This window comes from Lissotriton vulgaris, chromosome 8 (genome assembly GCF_964263255.1).
Source record: "Lissotriton vulgaris chromosome 8, aLisVul1.2, whole genome shotgun sequence".
NCBI classification, from domain to species: domain Eukaryota; kingdom Metazoa; phylum Chordata; class Amphibia; order Caudata; family Salamandridae; genus Lissotriton; species Lissotriton vulgaris.
Window position 1 is genome coordinate 793,047,343 of NC_141696.1, and position 21,124 is coordinate 793,068,466.

At 48.9% G+C, this 21,124-nt stretch overlaps 1 protein-coding gene across 1 annotated transcript in view; it reads left to right on the forward strand.

Annotated features, from left to right (window-relative positions):
- The window catches only part of TGFBRAP1 (transforming growth factor beta receptor associated protein 1), a 255,012-nt gene that overhangs the window by 166,506 nt on the left and 67,382 nt on the right, over positions 1-21,124 (forward strand). The window contains exon 10 of the mRNA XM_086934675.1: positions 370-803. Within this exon, the coding sequence (XP_086790801.1) occupies positions 370-803 (434 nt within the window). The remainder of the gene's footprint in view (positions 1-369; positions 804-21,124) is intronic.

Sequence of the window (21,124 nt, forward strand, 5' to 3'; positions counted from 1 at the left end):
TTGACTTCATGTTGGTGTATTTCCAAATAGGTTTACATTGTCGATTGCCTTAATTTATTGTGCAATTTCAACAGCCCATTATTAGGAACCTTATTTGGCAGATGTCTTCATTTAGATATGTATATTTTTTTAAAAATGTTAACATCTTATGTAGTCATGCACAACAACAGGCTGAAATGGATTTTGTACTAACTCTAAATCCCTGCAGACTCTTTTATCTGCGATCTTTTATGGACATTATCCAAATTGTTTTCTTTCCATTGCACTTGGCCATAAGAAACACATTTTGGTGTTTAGATCAACTTTAGGAAAACTTCGTACACATTTGTGATTTGTCAGAACACTAATATGATAGTCTTTGTTTAACAGATAAAATAAAGAATACTGATCTTCATCTGGAAACTGCAATACTATACGGGAAGCTGGAAGAACATGACAAAGCTCTGAACATACTTGTCCACCAGTTGAAAGACTTCCCTGCTGCTGAAGACTATTGTCTGTGGAACTCTGTGAGTAAAGATGCGCCCTACCGGCAGAGACTCTTCCATCTCCTACTCACTATCTACTTGAATCCAGACTCCTCTGATGGTACACTCCAGGTGGCTGGTGTGGACCTTTTAAACAAACATGCCCCTGAGTTCAACACAGCTCAGGTTTTGAGACAATTGCCCGAAGCATGGTCAGTGCAGCTCCTTGCTCCGTTTTTGGCTGGGTCCATGAGAGAGAGCATTCATAATCAAACAATGGCTCAGCTTTCTGTGGGATTGGCAAAATCTGAAAACCTTATATACAAACACGAGAGGGTGAGTGCACTAAGTTATTTTGTATATTCTGTTTAACATAGCACTATCGCATGTCTTTCGCCCAGGATTCAAATTCCTCCACTCCATGCTACTTATATATGTCAACAGAGAATGTTTAACTTAATCAGAAGTCGTGACAGCCTTTTAGCTACATAAGTGTTTTTTTTTTACACACTTTTCGTGAATGGACCTTGACCATGTGTTTTAACACTTTTAAAAAAAGGAAAAATGTTATTCTTTCCGAGATATCCTAAGTTCACGCTAAAGTATAAATCTGTGTGCAAACTGCACTGTGCCTTTATTGGACACTATAAGGAGTAATGTATAATGTACCCAGTCAGTGATAACTATACTTTTCACTGTCCATAAGAAATGCTGTTTCTGGTTTTCTTGTCACTTTCACTCCGCTTAAAATTGGCTTGAAATTTAGCTGAAAAATGTACTAATCTGGCTACTTTTCTGTGTTTTAGTTAGGTATAGATAAGTCTGAGAAGGAAAATTAATGGTAGGACCAAAAAGAAGCAATTCCTATTCAAGGTCCTGTATGAATGTTGTGTTATGTGCTACAGCAAAAAGTGTGCAACTGTTTTTAGGTCGAAACCTAGCGTAAGACTGCGCACATGCGCAGTCTCGCTGGCGAGATCTTATGATCTGAGGAGCTTTCTCTAGCAGGGTTTAAGCCCCACCGCTCTTTCCCATTGGCTGGCGTCACCGTTTATGCTAAACGGTGGCTGGCCATTGGGAATGAGCATTTTGTGACGTACAGTTTTCTCTGTTTGAGCTGTCCCACTTGGACGGGCTCACTTGACTTACTGCCGTCGCAAAAGGATTCTTATCTTTACGGGCCATGTGTTTCAAACACATGGCTCCATAAACATAAGCTCCGCCTACTCACTCTGTCTTTTAACATAAAGATACGCGTTCATATTCATAGCAGGCCAGCCAGACCCACACAATTTTCCCTGCTGCAGACTCCCTCGGCTTCTGTCTCTGCCTTAAGCTCAAGCTTCAAAGTGAATGCCCTGGAGAAAGCTCCCCTCCGGGGGCTGCGACGCTCCCTTCCGCAAGAGCCCATCGTTGGCAGAAACCTATTTGCATCATCCCCTTACTTCTGAATTGTGCTTTACTCCCGTCGGCTGTCGCCCAGTACTTCTAAAGCCAAGAGTGCACCTTGCAGCCCACCCTGACCCCACCCCCTCCCGGCCCCCTCACTCACCGGTGTCTAGCGTCGTGAAGTTCACGAAGTGGTACTCGCAGGCTGCGTCGGTCTTTGTTTCCGCCTGAGGCCTCTTCATGGTGGAGTAGATGATCCCCCGGGCGGGGGCCTCCTGCTTGGGGGGCTTGTTCAGCCGGCAGCCCATCTCAACGGCTTGAACCTGGCGAAAAGAGAAGAAACGTCACACACTGGATGCGAGCCCCAGATCTGGTGCCTAGCGTCGAGTTTCGCGGCACATGGACGAGGCGCCAGGGATGAACATAATATAGTAAAAAGCTCTGGCTGCGAATGAAATACATATGTTTGCGGCATATGAGCTGCAGATTGCACACAGTGCATAGATCGCCACCTATCAATCAATCAATCAAAGCAAGCTTTATTCGATTGCATTTAAAATCATAAAAGCAACAAAACGACATATATTTAAAAAATTGATTACAATTTTAACAAAATTCATGAAGTCAAAAAACAATCAAGGGTTCAAATCTGTCAGGGTATCCACTGTACATACATATGAAGGTTCAGATCAGTATAAATCATACACAGTATAAAAAGTTAAAAATGGTTAAAAAGTCAATAGCGGGAATACAGGATGATAACGTCACCCTTCCAGTTGTCTCGGGGATAGCGTCCTGGTCCTTGTACGCATGGCTGCGACCAGGAAGCTAGCAACCCCGAAGATTGTCCTGGTACTACCTAATAACTGGAGATAAAGTAGAGCAGGCCGTACCTGGACGAAACCTGCATCTCTTAAAATGGGTGCCAAGAACCTCAATCTACTCTCTTTGTAGTGGCTACAAAACATGACAAAATGCATGAGGGTTTGCTCAGGAAAGTTATCGCAGCTACACGGGGTAGACTCATCAGAAACACCCCACACAGGAAAATCACCCAGGGAGTATTGGATTATGTTGAACCTAAATCTAATGAGTAAATGGCGATGAAATGGTCTGCTCACGATTTTTAGATAAGGTTCAATTTGGGGCGTGGTCAGAAGGAGAAAGTTGGCTTTAACTCTAGGTTTAGTAAGTTCTTTCTCCTCCCGTGTTGGAGCTGCTCTCCTCACTGCCACCTAGTTTTGGGCCCGGATGTTTGCAGTTTATTGTTGTCCTGAGAAGTTCTTTGGAAGTCACGAGATAGGTGACTCCTCCTTTGGACCACATTGCGCATGGGCATCGGCTCCATCCTCAGATTGTTTTTTTCCGCCATCGGGCTCGGATGTGTTTCCTGCGCTCCGGTTTGGAACCGAATTTCCTTCGGCGCGCAATCCTCACCAGTTCAACGGTATATATATAAGTTTTAAAACCTTTATTCTCTTGCAGAATATTGTACATAGCGTGCAGCCTACAACCCTGGGGCCGGCAGCTGATTCTCAACAAACATGTCCGCACACACCAGTAACTTTGTACACAGCCAATTAGCCAACATCCCGGAGGCCCGGCGGCGTTCAATTAGTACGTAATGCAAAGGTCTCCAAGTTTATCAACAGTTCCACGGCATTAATATCGTCTCACGCCCCCTGCAAATGTGCATTTGCATGCCTACTAGCAATTATCACGCCAAGCCCAGCAGGTCGCAGGACAAACACAGCTTCCATATGAAAACTCAATCCTTAAATCCTACCCCAACAACCCCCCACCCACAACTTGCCAGCAGTTCGCCTACCCAATTTAAGTTCCCAGAGAAGTAATTTCAAGCCACCCCTCTTTAGGTATAGGAGGGGGAGTCTAGCACCCCGCCCAGATTCTAGACTACTACCTCATTCCTGCAGGACCTCTCAAACCACCCCTCGTAGAGTTATCCCTTTGTTACCTTTAGAGAGCCCCGCACTCCTTACTGACTAATAACACCTCCTTCCTGACTCCAGCTTACCCTATGCTCTTCCCGTTCCCAGTAGTGGTCCCCGCTAATCATGTTCAGTCTGCTCTTCTGGTACGACAAGCTCATCAGTGTCCCTGCCCTGCTCTGTCTCCTCCTCAACCACACTTGCGTGGACATATGTCTGGTACAGACCCCAGAAGTTCTTGGGGCGACTCTTAGGTGGAAGCAATTCACTGTATGTTTCAGATTGAGTACAGCAATACAGCATTTCTCTGGCCCATCTCTTCTTTGTAGGCAACGGACCCCTCATCCAGCAAATAGCTACAACGCGCCTGCCCATTAGCAAAGCCATATCCGCCAGGCGTCTTAGCGCCACTGGTAGTGTTTTCGAATATCCCAGCAGCGCTAGCACCGGGTTGGCTATTATCTCGACGCCTAATATCCGGCTAAGTTCCGAGAAGACTTCCACCCAGAATTTATTGATGCCAGGACAGTTCTAAGCCATGTGCATAAAATCGGCCACTTGCGCATGACAGCGTTCACACTCCGTAGACCGTCGCAGCCCGTACCTGTGTAGCCTCTCTGGTGTATAGTAGATACGATGCAGATATTTGAAATGCACCAATCTGTGCCTCCCGTTCAGAGACAGTCTTCTAGTGCTAGTGCAGCAATACTTCCACATCTCATCGTCTATCTGTGTTTGGAGATCGTGTTGCCATTCCGTTCTAGCTTTGGAATATTGAAGTTGCTTGTGCCGGACTCCCAGTTTATTGAGGTTCGTAACCAGCTTGCGAGAGGACACAGTCTTAATCACATATGTAAGTTCCGCCACCTCAGATGGCTCCGCCAGGTCCGGGCCCAAAAGGTCCAGCAACGCGCTCCGGACTCTGTGATACTGGAAGTGCGTCAAAAGTGAAGCCTCTGTCTGCAGGGGGAGTACCTGTTCCCAGGTTTTCACCACCCCGTCAACAAATAGGCCCTCTAACTTGGAGATTCCCAGCTTGTTCAGTGCCCTCGTGACCCCTTTCTCTTTCAGTAGGGGGAGCCATATTGCCCATTCAATTTGCATTAGTGGGGAATATAGCAGTTAACAGCCCTGTGCCTGTGCCAACGCATGCCAAGCATGGTTCGTGGTCTTTATGGAGTCCAGTCTACCGACGCTGCGGTCAACCGGAAAACAGACAGTGGCCGGCAAGGGAAAAGGTTCCGCAAACAAACGTTCAAGGATCACGTGTGGAATGTGTGGATTTCCGTGTATCCATGAATGCAGATGGGCTGCCTGTGCCACCCTATAGTATCTCTCCATGTCCGGGGCACCCAGGCCCCCCATCTCGAACGGTAGTGTTAAAACCTTCCATTGAATTCTGGGTTGTTTACCCCCCCCCCATGCAAGTTTAATGAGTACTTGAGTCAGTTGTTTAAAAAATACCTTGGAGAGGACCACCGGGATATTAGTGAACAAAAACAAGAACCTTGGCAAGACCACCATTTTCATGATGGCGATCCTTCCCATTAATGACAAGGGAAGCTTGCACCATGATTCAACATCATCCACCAGTCTGGAAAATGCAACCCCGTAATTCTCCCGGATCAGTATATCTGTGTCTGTATGTAGATGTATCCCCAAGTACCGGACCGGGTCAGTCGGCCACTGCAGTGGATATTCCATCTCGAACGGCAGAGTAACTGGAGTTAATGGGAACGCCACTGATTTGGTCCAATTAACTTTCAGCCCTGAGAGGGCCCCAAACCTTACCACCTCTCTAAGAAATGATGTGAGATTAGTTTCCGGATCGCGGACATACAGCAGTGTGTCATCTGCGTACGTGGAAATACCTATTTTGTACGTCGGAAAGTTGACACCCTCCAGACCATGGTATTCCCTAATCGCACATGCCAAAGGTTCAGCAACCAGCGCATATAATAGAGATGAGAGGGGGCATCCTTGCCTAGTTCCCCTGCTTATTTCGAGAGCTTCAGTGACAGTATCCCCTATCCGTAGTCTCGCCGTGGCTTTGTAATACAATGCCCCCAGCATTTGCAGGAAGGGTTCACCCAACCCCAGCTTTCGTAAGACTCTCAGCATGAATGGCCATTCCACAGAGTCGAATGCCTTCTCCATATCAAGGAAAATGGCTAGCGCTTTGTTTTCTTGCTGTACGTGCTGCATGGTCCCCAGTACTGTTCGGATATTATACGTGAGATTTCGATCTGGGACAAAGCCGGCCTGCTCTGGTGCCGCAAGGTCCGGAACAAGCAGAGCCAGCCCCGTGGCCAACACCTTAGCATACAGTTTGGCGTCCACGTTTATCAGGGAAAGCGGCCTATAGGAACCACAGGTATTGGGAGGTTTCCCAGGTTTCAAAATTGTGATCAGCAGCGCCTCTCTCATGGAGGCTGGCATACTGCCCTCCGCGCAGATGTCATCAAAAAGAGTTATCAAATGTGGCATTAGTTTGTCTTTAAACGCTTTGTAAAAGCCCACTGTGAGGCCATCTGCCCCTGGGGCACTGCCAGAACGCATCCCTTCCAGCGCCTCCAGTATCTCATCCTCTTGCACTGGCATCATCAGAAATTCCCTTTGCGAATCGGGCAAGAAGGGCATTTTTATGTAGCTGAGATAGTCATCGATTTCCTCCTCCATCTGGGAGGATTTTGACTTATAGAGATCCGCATAGTAACCCCTGAACTCTTCAAGAATCTCCATCTCATCTGTGAGCACATCCCCTGTAGATGTTAGCAGCTCATCAATCACCAGGGGTCGCCTGTCCTGACGCATTATTCTGGCTAATACAGAACTAGGCCTCTCCCCTTCCCCGTATGTCCGAGCTGTAGCGTACTTGCCCATATGCTGCACTTCCCTATCTGCCTCCTCATTATAGTCAGCAAGTAATGTTTTGAGCTGTGCCATGATATCAACATCTCGGTTGCTCTGCTGCCTTATCTCAAGGTCCTTCAGTTGAGCCTCAAGATGCTTCAACCTTTGTCTTATGGCCTTAAGGACACTAGAGTGTTTGGCCATGGCCATCCCCCTGATATAAACTTTGAATGTGTCCCATATAGTCTGGAAACTGTCAACAGATCCCAAATTAGTCTCGAAGAAGGAATCTATGTCTTCTGCCAGTTCCCCTCTGAACACATCGTCCAATAGGGAATAAGGAGGAAATTGCCACGTAAATGGAGGAATTCTTTTCACCGGCACTACCAGCGTTAAGAGTAGAGGGGAGTGGTCCGAAAGAGTACGTGGCAGCACCACACAACTCCCGACACAATTAAGCACCGACTGAGAAGCCAGGAAGTAATCAATCCTTGTGTGTACGTTGTGAAAGGCAGAGTAGTCCGTATACCTCCCCCTGAGTGGGGTGCTTGGATCGCCAGACATCAGCAAGATCGAACTTAACCAATTCAGCCTGCATGAGGAGGGCCGCAGCAGCCGGTAGACGAGGCGGCCCCTTAGATCTCTCCAGGTCTGGATTGAACACAAAGTTGAAGTCACCCCCCCCCCCCCCCCCCCCGCCATAGCATTTTGGAGGTAGCATAGGACCTGCAGTGCGCAGCCAGAGCCGCTTAAAACTCAGGGTTGTCGTAATTGGGCCCATATATGTTAACTACTATGAGATCGTGTCCTTTACCGACACATCTGGCAATCAGGTAGCGACCTTCCGTGTCCGCCTCAATCAGTGTTAGCTTTAGTTTGGATCGAGGATTGACCCACGTGACTACCCCTCTGGAGTGTGTGGTGAACCCCGCTGCCAAACTGTTACCTCCAAACCCTTTAGCAGTGAGCATCTTACTCTTAAGCGGGAGGTGAGTTTCTTGGATAAGGGCGAGATCAATGTGATGCCTGGGAAGATAATTTAACACCTTACTGAGTTTGCGGTAGTCATTCAGCCCTCTCACATTCCAGGCCAATGCTTTCAGTGTGTTAGGACCGCCTTCAGCGGTCACTTCACTCGTGTCTGTCATTTCAGGTGTGCGACTAAAGAGGTAACAGACAGCGTTCTCCCAGTACTGCATAACATTCTCTGCGAGGCTATATCAACATCGGTCGTTCTCCTATATGTAAAATCGGGCAACATTCTGCTTGGCTCAACTTTCAGTTCCCCCTGTGCAAAACAACAACATCCTGCAACACACGTTCCCCCCCACCCCCCCACCCACAGCCGATCACCCCCAACCTGGCCTGGCAGGACCCAATCCCTCCCACCAACTTGTAAAGCTTCCCTGTGTATTCCCAAGAATTGCCCTCATAGGGGCGGTTAGCGCTATAAGCGCTAGGGCAGAGGTCGCCATAATAATCTCACAACAGTGCATCAGTATTGTACAGTGCAAAACTGACCCCAAACGCCATCACCCTAGTCCATGTCCATCAACGGGAGGCCGAACCAGGGTTCAGTGAGTGTCAAAACAGGGCGTCTCCCTATTGGCCCCCTCCCCTCTCCCACCGCCCACCTCTAATATCAAAGTTCTATGGCAGTGTGCAGTAAGATTTATGCTGATACATTGCCTCAAACATTCCCATTAAAGTCGCATGGCTGTCATCTGATACGTATATAATTATTATTATTATTATTATTAAAGGCAATTTGTATATAAGAAGCGCAACTAAACCCATAGGCATCAAGGCGCTGAAGATGGTAACCAGAGAGCTCAGATATCAACCAGGGGGGAAACTTAGAGATAAGCTGCTAGAAATAGCCAAGTCTTAAGTGCCCTGCGGAACTGAAGGTGAGAGGAGATCAGCTTGAGATCACAGTCTAGGCGCAAGGAAGCGAAAAGACCTTCCTCCCCACCGGACCTTGGATATACGAGGAACCACAAGCAGGTTTTTATTGGAAGAGCGAAGTGCTCTCCCAGGGACATAGTGGGCCACCAGAGCACGAATAGCCTCCGGTCCAGATTCATTAAGGGCACGATGAGTAAGGCATAGAGCCTTAAAGTTGATCCTTGCCTGCATGGGGAGCCAATGCAGGTCTTTTCTGATGGTAGTGCCCGAGGAACGTTTAGGAGCACCTACAACAAACCGGGCAGCCGCATTCTGTACGGTCTGGAGGCGCTGAATGAGACCACTGCTGATGCCAAAGTATAGGGCATTGCAATAGTCCAGTCTTGAGGCAATGACCGCTATTGCTACCTGTTTGCGTGCCTCAGGGGAAAGGTAGTGAGAGATCTTCCTTAAAACCCTCAGGGCATTACAGCAAGTGGACACTGTCCTACTGACCTGTTTGTCCAAGGAAAGAGAGGTGTCCAATATGATCCCAAGGTTACGGGCAGAGAAAGTGGGCGTAGGACAGGCCCCGAGGACAGACGGCCACCAATCCATAGACCAGATCTCACTTTTGCCTCCAAAAACAAGGACCTCCGTTTTCTCGCCATTTAACTTAAGGAAGTTCTTAAGCATCCATCCGGCGACCGCCTCCATACAGTTTTTAAAATTGTGCGCGGTTTGGCTCACAGATTGGGAGATGGAAGCCATAATCTGCGTGTCGTCGGCATAGGAGAGAACTTCCAGGCCAAAGGATCTTATAAGCCTGGCGAGAGGGGCGACGTAAATGTTAAAAAGCGTCGGGCTCAGTGAAGAGCCCTGGGGGACCCCACACTTCACGGCCTTGACAGATGACATATACTCGCCAAGCTTGACCCTTTGCTTCCGTTGGTCAAGAAAGGAGGCAAGAAGATTGAGTGCAGAATCCTTGACTCCCAGCTCACTGAGTCGGTTAACAAGAATATTTGGAGACAGGGTGTCGAAAGCCGCCGTGAGGTCAAGTAACACCAGTAAGGTTGTCTGACCGGTGTCGACCTTAGAGCGAATGCTATCGACTACCACTGTAAGTGCCGACTCAGTGCTATGGGTCCTCCGAAAACCATGCTGTGAGGGATCAAGAGAGTTGGTACTGTCAAGGAAAGAGCTCAGGTGGAGGTTGAGATGAGTCTCCAAAAGTTTAGCAGGGGCAGGAAGAAGGGAGATGGGACGAAAGTTCTTTAGTGTCCCAGGGTCCAGGGTAGGTTTTTTAAGTAGGGGCTTGACAGTGGCCAATTTCCAAGAGAGGGGATAAATCCCCTCTGAAATGGCCAGGTTCATCACTTCCATCAAAGGGGGAAGGATAGTCTGTCTGCAGTCTTTGAGGACCTTAAGGGGGCATGGATCCAGAGGTGATCCAGACTTAAGTTTGTCAAGCAGAGAGTTAAGATGAGCGGAAGTGATGACGGGGAACTGGGAGAGAGCGTGGCCGGGGGTAGGGACAGGGATATCAGGGGGGATTAAGGAAGAGGCAAGGAGGGGACTGGAATTCTGAGTTTCCAAGTCTGTATAGATATCCATGATCTTCTCATGGAAGAAAGTGGAGATCTGATCACACAGGTCCTGTGAAGCTGTTATGGGATCAGGCATCTGAATGAGGGAGAGATTATCCACTATCTTGAATAGATCACTGGATGATTTGAGGGAGGATGTGAGTTTGGAGAAGTGGGCCTGTTTGTCTCTGAGTACGGCCGATTTGTACTCTTTGAGAAGGGTTCTGTGTTTTTCCCTTTCTATAGGATCAAGATGTGTCCTCCAAAGCCTTTCCTGCCTTCTGCATCCTTGTCTAAGAATCCTGAGAGATTCAGAGTACCAGGGGGCTGAGGGCCGTTTCCTAGCCGAGTAGTGGAGCCTGGCAGGGGCGAGTGAATTGACAGACTCCGTCAAGGAGTTGGAGAAGTCAGGAGCCGCCGTGTGAACATCACCAGTGGAAGAGGGCTTAAGTGAAGCCAGATACGGAGCAAGGGAGTCGTTAGTAATCTCCCCAAAATTCCTTCTTGAGACCCACTTGGTATGAGCAGACTGGGAGCAACTGGAGGGAGGAGGGGAAAAACGAAAAGGGACAACAAAGTGGTCTGACCATGACAGAGGGAAAGGGATACCAATAGAGAGACGAGAGTCATTGCTGAAAATTCCATCCAAGGTGTGGCCGGCTAAATGGGTAGGTCCAGTCTTTAGCAGAGGAAAGTTATAGGAGGATAGGGCGTCTAATAAAAGGGAGGTGTCAGGGGAAGTATGCTTCTCCAAATGGAAGTTGAAATCTCCTAAAATGGTCAGGCAAGGCCCAGCAATGTAGGGCTCTAAGATTTTAAGAAGATCAGAGCAGAAAGCCGACCTAGGACCAGGGGGTCTATAGACCAGTATCCCGGTAAAGGAAATAGTGGGGGAGGGGGTGAGGGTGAAATGCATTGCTTGCAATTTCTCAGCGGGGAAAGACAGATGGACAGTCCGGCATTTTATGGAGCTGAGATAGAGTAACCCCAGACCTCCTCCCACACGACCCACTCTGTCCATCCTGGCCAGCGAGTAACCTTCAGGAATTGCATTTATCAGATCCGGCTGAGAAGAATCTGAGGCTATAATGAAATGATCTCACCCATCCACAATCAGCTGTCCAATCTCCGGTCTCAGCTGTCTCTCGTCAGCTGCGCTTCATCACACCCAGGTGTCATAACAAAGCGATGTCCCATAGGCATGACACAGCTCCGAGTCAAGTGAGTCCGAAAGCGGGCAGAGCATCTGATCGCTAGGGAGTCTATTCTTGTTCGTCCAGGTGACTGCTTTCTTCTTGTTCTCCGGACTGTCTGCTTGGGCTGCTCCTCTGTTCCTTGGACCACTCCTTTAACGATTTCTGAAGTTCCCTTGGGTCTGTGAAGAAGTGCGAGTGACCCCGTCTGTTGTTCCGCAATTTTGCCGGATACAGCATTGCATAGTCTAGGCCAAGGTCTCGCATTTGTTTCTTATACGGAGCAAAATGCCGTCTCTCCTCCTGTACTTTCGCCGTTAAGTCAGGGTACAAGGAAACCTCCATGCCTTCGAATTGAAGCTTCCCTTTGTCTCTGGCTACCCGCACCGCCGCGTCGCGGTCTCTATAATTCAGCAGTTTTGCTATTATCGGCCTCGGAGGCGCTCCTGTTCGCGGTCCCAGCGTGCGGTGAGCCCTCTCAACAATAAACATCGGTGAGAAGACATCGTCTCCTAGCAGGGTGACCGATAGTTTCTCCACGAAGAGTTCCATCTTCCCCGTTTGCGTCGTCTCCGCAATCCCCGTGATGCGTATGTTCGAGCGCCTCGATCGGGCTTCCAAGTCTTCCGACTTATCCTGGATGACCTGTAGTAGTCTGGAGAACTGTTTGCGGTCTTTATCCCATTCTGTCTGCGCTTCTTCAACCTCAGTGAGACGCCTCTCCGACATGTCGAGCCGCTCCGCATGTTTATCCACCCGCTCCGACATGCGATCCATACAGTAGGTGAGCGCGTCTATCTTCGAGCCGATGGACGCCATGCTGTCTTGCAACCCTTTTTCCATAGACACAAGCATATCTTTTATGTCCGCATACATTGTGCCTTCTGGTCCTTTGCTCCTAGGCGAAGGTTCAGGTGCTGAGTCCTCCGGTACCTTCGTTCTGCGTTGGTCAAACTGGGTCCTATCGTTCTTGCCCATAGTGCGTATCTGGGGAAGTCGGTGTCCTGCTTCTCTGGGTTAATGACTGCTGCAACAGGTGACACTCGTATCACAGTAACGCTTTCACACCGCAGTGCATGCGCTGTTCCACTACCCAATGAATGCGATCGTTATTTACTGCCGGTAGTGTGGCCCAGCCTTTTGTCTGACCCGTAGTTGCTTTCACCGTACAGCCGGCAGCGAGACCATTCCCCTGGTTCACATCAAATGCAGTTGCTCATGATTGTCCCTCGGTCTGGGGTTCAGCCACGCACCCCAAGTCTCCCGGAAGTATAGCAGTCACAGGGTCAGCAGACTATATTTACAGAGGGTGGGCTGCAATCAGACCTTCAGTGCAGCCCATCCAGCCGCTATTCCTAGTGCGATGCGTTCACACCCCTCGCACTTTCCACTTCAATCACTGCAGCACCCTGCTGGCAATGTCCTTCAAAATGGCGCGCTCTCCCTGGGTACTGCTGCTAGTCCGCTGGGCGATCTCCACTACCACACAGGCACGCAGTGCCTGGGATGGGAGGGGTAGAGATATCCTGTGGCTCCACTAGTTTAAAGCTTGCAGCAGGGTTACTGAGGGGGCGCCTGCAGGCGCTTGCTCACTGCACTGGACAGATCACCCCCAACTCTCTCACGGCCGTTACCCTCCAACAGTTCGGCTCCTCCGGGATCCTACAAGCAGACAGTAGAAATCGCTGGGGTAAGGGGGGGGCCCGGTCAACCGAGTAACACACAGCTCGGCTAGGGTTGGCCTTTCTGCACACACCTGCTGCGAGGAAGGGAAACACCAGCTCCGGGGGAGCGCCCAGGGAGCACAGATAATGTCCGAGGTTCGCAGGGAGGCCCGCCGCCGAACCGCCAAAATGAGCGCAGTGCGCAGTAAAATGTCCGCAACTAGCTCCGGCGTTGTCTCGAGACCCTGTGCATGTCCGCTGCGGTCCGGGGCATTTATCACGGAATCTCACCTCAGAACACTCGGATGGCGCTGCGTCTCACTGTCCGCTTTGCCCACCACGGAGGTGGTTCGGTGGTCCCCGCGTCTCCGCTCCCCCACCGGCCGCACGTAGGAGCAAGCGCGCCGGCCGGACGCTCAGGCAAGTCCGCTGCTCTGGGCCTGGACAGCTAGTAGCTCACGTGCACTTTAACTCCTCTGGTTTTTGCCCGATTTCTGCCGGCGGCCCCTCCGATTGTACCAGCAGGGTCTGTGTGGTGTATCCTCACCCTGGTGGCACTTAAGGTCCGTTGAAACAGGATAATTTTCAGGATTTATTGGGTGATAGCGCGGAGCTCAGCGCACACACGTCTTACATCGACGCTGGCAAGCTCCGCCCCCCCAGTTCTACGATATTGTTTCGATCTCGCTCCACATCGACGCGATTCTTCATCACTTCGAAGTCTTCGATTCCAGTCGACGACGAAGGCCTTCGGGCCTACCTAGGCCTTACTTTCTGGATCATGGAAAGGACGCCATTCAAGAAGTGTCCTCAATGTGGGTAGAAGTTTCCCCACACCGACCTACATTAGGTGTTCAACCTTTGCCTCTCACCGGAGCACAAGGCCAAAGACTGTTCCGCTTGTGCCTCATTCCGCTCAAAGAAAACTTTTCGGGAGCGACGAGCTCGAAGAACAATGGCAAGCTCGTCTGCTTCGATCCCCGACGACATCTTCGAAGAGGGCGTCGACGTGCCAGAACACCAGCACGCCGAAGAGAGTACCAGCTCCTCAGATGCCGAAGACTCCGATGTCGAGGACATCACTCCAGCTCAACGGGCCGTAAGTAAGATTGTCGACTCCATCCCTTCCTCAACACCCTCAAAAAAGGCTTCAGTCACACCCTCACCTTCAGGCCCGGGTGCACACTGAGAGACTGCTTTCTACGCCCCGCCTTCGGGCCCGGCAAAGAAGACTACTAAGCCTTCAGGTGGCTCTGGTTCGAGCCAGCCTATTCCCGGTGCCGATCCTGTACCGACACCGAAGAAGAAGCCATCTTCCTCAACCACACCGACAGTTGCTCTGACACCTAAGCACACGGCGCCGAAGACTGGCAGCGGCTCATCGATGCCGAAACAGCACTCGGAGCAGAGTAAAAAAAAACACCTAAAGCACCAGATTCACACCCTTCAGAGCCAAAAAAACACCCGGAACCGAAAAAACAGGTTTCAGTAAAAGACATTTCAAAGGGCACACTTCTAAACCAAAAGACCCAAGACCAGCTACCGACTCGGTGCCGAAAAAACCTACGGAGCCGAAAACTTTGACGCCGAAGGATCTGCCCTACTCAGAAGAACTTTTCACACCAGATCCTAATCAGAAAACTCTTGTAAAGGATCCTAAGACTGGTCAATTGACTCTAGCTCCAAGAAAAGACCACTTGAGGCACCACCCCCTCCTCCAAAGAAGAGACATTGCAACCTCTCCATTAAGGGTCCCTTCTCCACCACCTCCCCATACTGTTCCCCCTCCTACACCTCCTCCACCACATCATTCACCTACACCATCCACTAATCCAGACGATGATGTAGACACAGACTCTGATGACACAGGTGGGGGTGCACATGACCTAGCAGGGACCAATAGTCTCCCTTAGTCGCCTAATCCATGGGATGATTACAACACCCCTGGTGTGCCTTACGTCCCACAAGACGACGTATACCCTTCCAAAACTTCCCCACCAGAGGACACTATAGGTTTTAACCTACTAGTCCAAAGAGCTGCCCAGTATCACGGGGTGGACTTACACACTGATGCGGTGGAGGAAGATTTCCTATTGGACACTTTTGATAACACACAAAGGTCTACTGCCATTTTGCCAATGCTTAAAGGTGTCATCAAGTACGCAACAGAGGGTTTTAAGGATCTTGTTAGGGCTAGGGTCCTCAACCCCCGCATTGAGAAAAAATATAAAGCTGCCCCTACAGATCCAGTTTACATTAAAGGTACAGTACCATTAGATTCCTTAGTAGTGTCTAATGCACGTAAACGTGCTAATTCTCAGACATCAGATGAGGCCTCACCACCAGACAAAGAATCTAAGCTTCCTGACACCTCCGGTAAACTAACAGCGTCACAAGCAGCTAACATCTGGCGCATTGCAAACACCCAAGCGTTGCTGGCAAGATATGACCGAGCACATTATGATGAATTAGAGTCCATAATGCAGCATCTACCAGACACATACAAGAATAGGGCCAATTAACTTATACAGGAAGGTAAAAATATTACTAATACTTCCCACCGCCTCAAGGGAAATCAATACCAGCACCCTTCTACGTAGACATGCCTGGCTACGTATTTCAGGTTTTAAACCTGAGGTACAAAACTCCATCCTTAATCAGCCATTTGATATGAGACATTTATTTGGCCCAAATGTTGACGTGTCTTTAGAAAAAATGAAAAAAGACACTGATACAGCAAAATCTATGGGAGCCTTGCAGCAGCAAGCTCCCAGACATTCTTTCCGTCGCTCATTATACAGAGGCAACACAAGAGGCTACTCCTCGGAAAGTCCCTCCACTTCTTACAAAACACCTAGCCAATCCACATTCCATAAGGGCTACCAGAGAGGGGGCTACAGGGGTACCAATAACAAAGGCAGAGGCAAGACTAACAACTCCCGCTCAGCCTCCGCCCCTACCCAATTTCTTTCATCCCCTTCCCCCCCAACATTCCACTCCTGTGGGGGGAAGACAGCAACCATTCCTTCCTGCTTGGACCAACATCACATCAGACAGGTGGGTGCGACAAATTATTCAGTCAGGTTACTGTCTAGAACTAACATCTACTCTCCCAAACATACCACCCAAACAGCGTCCAATGTCAAAAGAACATCTATTTTCTGTTAAAGCAAGAAGTAGTATCTCTGCTAGAAAAAAGTGCAATAGAACCAGTTCCTCTGCACCAACAAAACAAGGGGGTTTACTCTCTATATTTTCTAATTCCAAAGAAAGACTGCTCTATAAGGCCTATTCTGGACCTCAGACCGCTAAACATATACATACAGTCAAACCATTTTCACATGGTCACACTCCAACAAGTCTTTCCGCTCCTGTTACAAAACGACTTCCTTGCTACTCTAGATCTCAAGGACGCATACTTTCACATTCCCATTCACGATGCTCATAGGAAGTATCTCAGATTTGTAATAGATGGGCAGCACTATCAATTCAAAGTACTCCCATTCGGAGTCACAACAGCACCAAAAGTATTCACCAAGTGCTTAGCAGTAGTGGCAGCGCATTTACGAAGACAGCACATTCATGTCTTCCCGTACCTCGACGACTGGCTCATAAAAGCCAGCTCAAACAACCAATGCGTGGAACACACTCATGCCACAATCCAACTGCTTCATAACTTGGGGTTCACAATAAACCACTCCAAGTCTCATCTACAACCATCCAAAGTACAACAGTACCTTGGTGCCACAATAAACACCTCAACAGCGCTAGCTTATCCCACTCCAGCAAGGATAGCCAGCAAGCAAACTCTACTGAGAAAGTTTCAGCAACAACACTCCCTTCCAGCACGAGTGTTCATGCAACTCATAGGGATGATGACCTCTTGCATTTTCATAATGCCCCATGCAAGACTTCAAATGCGTCCTCTACAAGAGTGTTTATCACATCAATGGAACCAGGCTCAAGGTCAATTTACAGACCTAGTGTTGGTAGACGGTCGGACTCATCGCTCTCTGCAGTGGTGGAACACCAAAAACCTTTCCAAGGGACGACCATCCTAGAGCCAGTTCCTCAGATAATCTTGACTGAGGACGCATCGCTCTCCGGCTCGGGGTCCCACCTACTGCAACACACCATGCAAGGCAGGTGGACACTGCAACGAAAGTTACTCCACATCAATCATTTTGAGTTACTAGCAATATTCCTAGCACTAAAAGCTTTTCAAAGCAAGTATCAAACAAAGCTGTGTTAGTCCACGCGGACAACATGACAGCCTTGTATTACATACAGAAGCAGGGAGGTACACACTCCCTGCAACTCTCTCAACTAGCACAGGAAATATGGCGGTGGGCTATACCTCAAAACATATTCCTTCTAGCCCAGCATGTTCTGGGAGTACAAAATACCATTACGGATCTGTTAAGTCGTCAAACACAACAGACCCACGAGTGAGAACTTTATATGCAAGTTCTTCAACCATTCTTTCAGATGTGGGGACAACCTCAGATAGACCTCTTTGCCACCCACAAAACGCCAAATGGCCAAGCTTCGCCGCCTAATATCCACACCCACTGTCCAAAGGCAATGCAATATGGATGAACTGGTCAAACACATTTGCGTACGCTTTTCCACCTCTACCACTCATGCAACTAGTAGTACGCAAACGTATTTATTTATTTATTTAGTGTATTTATAAAGCGCAGTCCTGTCACCCAAAGGGCATCCTGGCGCTTGAACTTGAGCGGTAGCACTATTCACTTACACAACAATTTTAGGAAACAGGTGCATTTTTAACGCTTTCCTGAACAGAAGGTAGTCTCTGTGGCTTCTCAAGGAGAGTGGCAGGGAGTTCCAAAGTTTGGGCGCTGCAAAACTGAATGAACGGCCACCCATCCTGACTCTCTGAAACCTCGGGACTACCAGCAAATGCGCCGAAGAGGAACGGAGAAGTCGCGGGGCAGAGTACCAGGTGAACATATTCTGCAGAGGTATCGGGCCCAGTTGGTGTACTGCCTTAAACACCAAACAAGCAGCTTTGTACAGCACTCTCAGATGTACCGGGAGCCAGTGTAGCTCTCTCAAAGCTAGGGTAGAAGAACTAGACCTAGGGCGTGAGAGAGCCAACTTGGCGGCCATATTCTGCACCCGTTGTAGCTTCCCCGCCAGATTTTTTGGGGCCTCTAGAAGTAGCGCATTACAATAGTCTAAGCGACTTATTATGGTGCCGCGAACTACTTCCGGCCTGGCTTGGGCGGGGAGAAGGGGCAGAACTTTACGCAACATGCGTAACAGCATCATGCACGTAGACGTGGTTTTATTGACGTGCATGTCAAGCTGTAAATTTGGGCCGAAGATCACCCCCAAGTTGCGAGCAGATACCGCCGCCGATACTGGCTCGGGGAAGGAAGCAGGCCAAAAGTTCTCTGGGAGTGCCCGCGAGGTCCGATCTATGGAACAGTAGAGGACCTCCGTCTTTGCGCTGTTAAATTGTAGGGAGTTGGCCCGTAGCCAGTCCGCTGTGGCTGCCATGCAGCGATGGAATGTCTCCAGCGAGACTGCATTGTTGCCCTCCAGGGAAAAGACCAGCTGGGTGTCGTCGGCGTAATTAAAAGCCGAGACACCAAAAGATTTAATAAGCTGGACCAAGGGGCGGAGGTGCAGATTAAAAAGTATTGGGCTGATGGCCGAGCCCTGTGGGACCCCCTGCCCTACTTTCCTTGGCTCTGAACAAAATGGAGGGAGCGAGACCAACTGTTGCCGACTGCCAAGATAGGATGTGAGCCAGTCTCTTGCATCCTCTGTGACCCCACACTCTTCCAGACTCCTGATGAGGGTCCCGTGGCAGACCGTATCGAACGCGGCCGACATGTCGAGCAGCACTAAAAAGGCTGCCCGACCACTGTCGACACGCGAACGAAGGTTGTCCAATACGGTTACCAGCGCGGGCTCCGTCCCGTGCCTAACTTCAGAAGCATTCTCTGACCCTCATCCTAGTTGCTCCAACGTGGGCCAGACAGCCGTGGTACACCACACTGCTACAACTGTCTGTAGTAACGCACCAAAAATTGCACCTGTCTCCACACCTCTTAACACAGAACCGTGGAGAAATCAGACATCCGGACCCAGCTCAGCTCAACCTTGCGATCTGGCTCCTGAAATCCTAAAATTTGGATATCTGAATCTTCCTCCAGACTGCATGAATGTCATAAAAGAAGCTAGACGTCCAACCACTAGGACATGTTATGCAGCCAAGTGGAAACGCTTTGTAATATATTGTCACAACAACAATATTAATCCTCTAGACGTGTCTATTCAATACATCAAAGTGTATTTACTGCATCTCCAAAGATGCAACTTAGCCTACACGTCTATTAGGCTACATCTTGCTGCAATAGCAGCATATCTGCAAAACAGACATCTACCTCTGTTTAGAGTGCCTGCTATTAAGGCTTTTATGGAAGGCCTTAAACAAATAATTACTCCCAGAGTACCACCTTCACCTGTGTGGAATGTAAGCGTTGTTCTCACACGGTTAATGGGACCGCCCTTAGAACCCTTACACAAATGTGAACTACAATTTTTAACGTGGAAAGTTGCGTTCCTAGTAGGTAATACTTCTCTGGGGTGAGTTAGTGAACTACAAGCACTAATCATTCAAGAACCCTTCCTGCAAATGCATCATAATAAGCTAGTTCTACGTACTAATACAAAATTACTGGCCAAAGTAATTTCTCCCTTCCATCTCACTCAATCTGTGGAACTGCCTGTTTTCTTCTCATAACCACAGACAGTAGCCGAAAGAGCTCTACACACTTTAGATGTCAAAGAGCATTGCTATACTACATCGAGAGGACACAACCCTTTCGTAAAACAAAACAACTTTTTGTGTCTTTCTCACCACCACACAAGGGTAATCCCATTTCAAAATCTGGGATAGCTAGATGGGTTGTCAAATGCATACAGATTTGTTACCACAAAGCTAAACGTACGTTATCTGTTCCTCCTAAAGCCCACTCTACAAGAAAAATAGGGGCTTCAATGGCATTTTTAGGGAACATTCCCGTAGATGACATCTGCAGAGCAGCTACATGGTCTACACCGCACACATTCACAAAGCACTATTGTGTAGATGTGCAAACCAAACAACACGCTAATGTGGGCCAGGCTGTTCTCAAAACATTATTCCAAACTACTGCAACAGATAGGGGTGAACGCCGCTAAGAGTGGGTACTGCTATACAATCTATGCACAGTGTGCAATCTGCAGCTCATATGCCTCGAACGGAAAATGCTACTTACCAAAATGCATCTGTTCTTGGCATGTAGAGCCTCAGAGTTGCACACGCCCACCCGGCTACCCTTCTCTGTTACAGTATTATCTTAATTAGATGGAAATTGCATGGGCATCCTTCCTTTTTCTTGCAAAGCTCCATCATTTCCCTAATGGCGAAAAACAATCTGAGGATGGAGCCGATGCCCATGTGCAATGTGGTCCAAAGGAGGAGTCACCGATCTTGTGACTTCCAAAGAACTTTTCAGGACAACAACAAACTGCAAACATCCGGGCCCAACACTAGGTGGCGATCTATGCACAGTGTGCAACTCTGCAGCTTTACATGCCAAGAACAGATGCATACTGGTAAGTAGCATTTTCCATCACAGCGTGTCTGGCCTCATTTCTGACAGGATCCATCACCCGACACTCCTCCCAACCCAATAACACACCCACTGGCCACCGTCTAACCTCACAGTAACTCTCTGCAGCACGTCTGTGCCCAGATGACGTCTTTTGGTTCGAGGCGGATGCCACTTATTAGAGTCAGCCGAGCTTCATTTATTCTGGGGACACTCCGTGCCATCTGTGGGGGCCCTAGGGCGGCAATGAGATGCGTCCTACGTGCTGACAGAGCCGAGGCACCTTCCGCCGAGCGCCTCTGTTTATTACTGATTATGCGAGGGGGTGCATGTCTCACAACTGCTTGGATAGCTCTGTGGTAGACACAGCAGGGATTCTAGGCACTTACTGGTGTTGTGAATTATACACGGGTCTGATGCTGGTTTTACTTTTGCAGCTTAATAGAGTGCGAACTCGAACCTCAAGTATTGGAGCGCTTTACATGAGCGTCCGTTACAT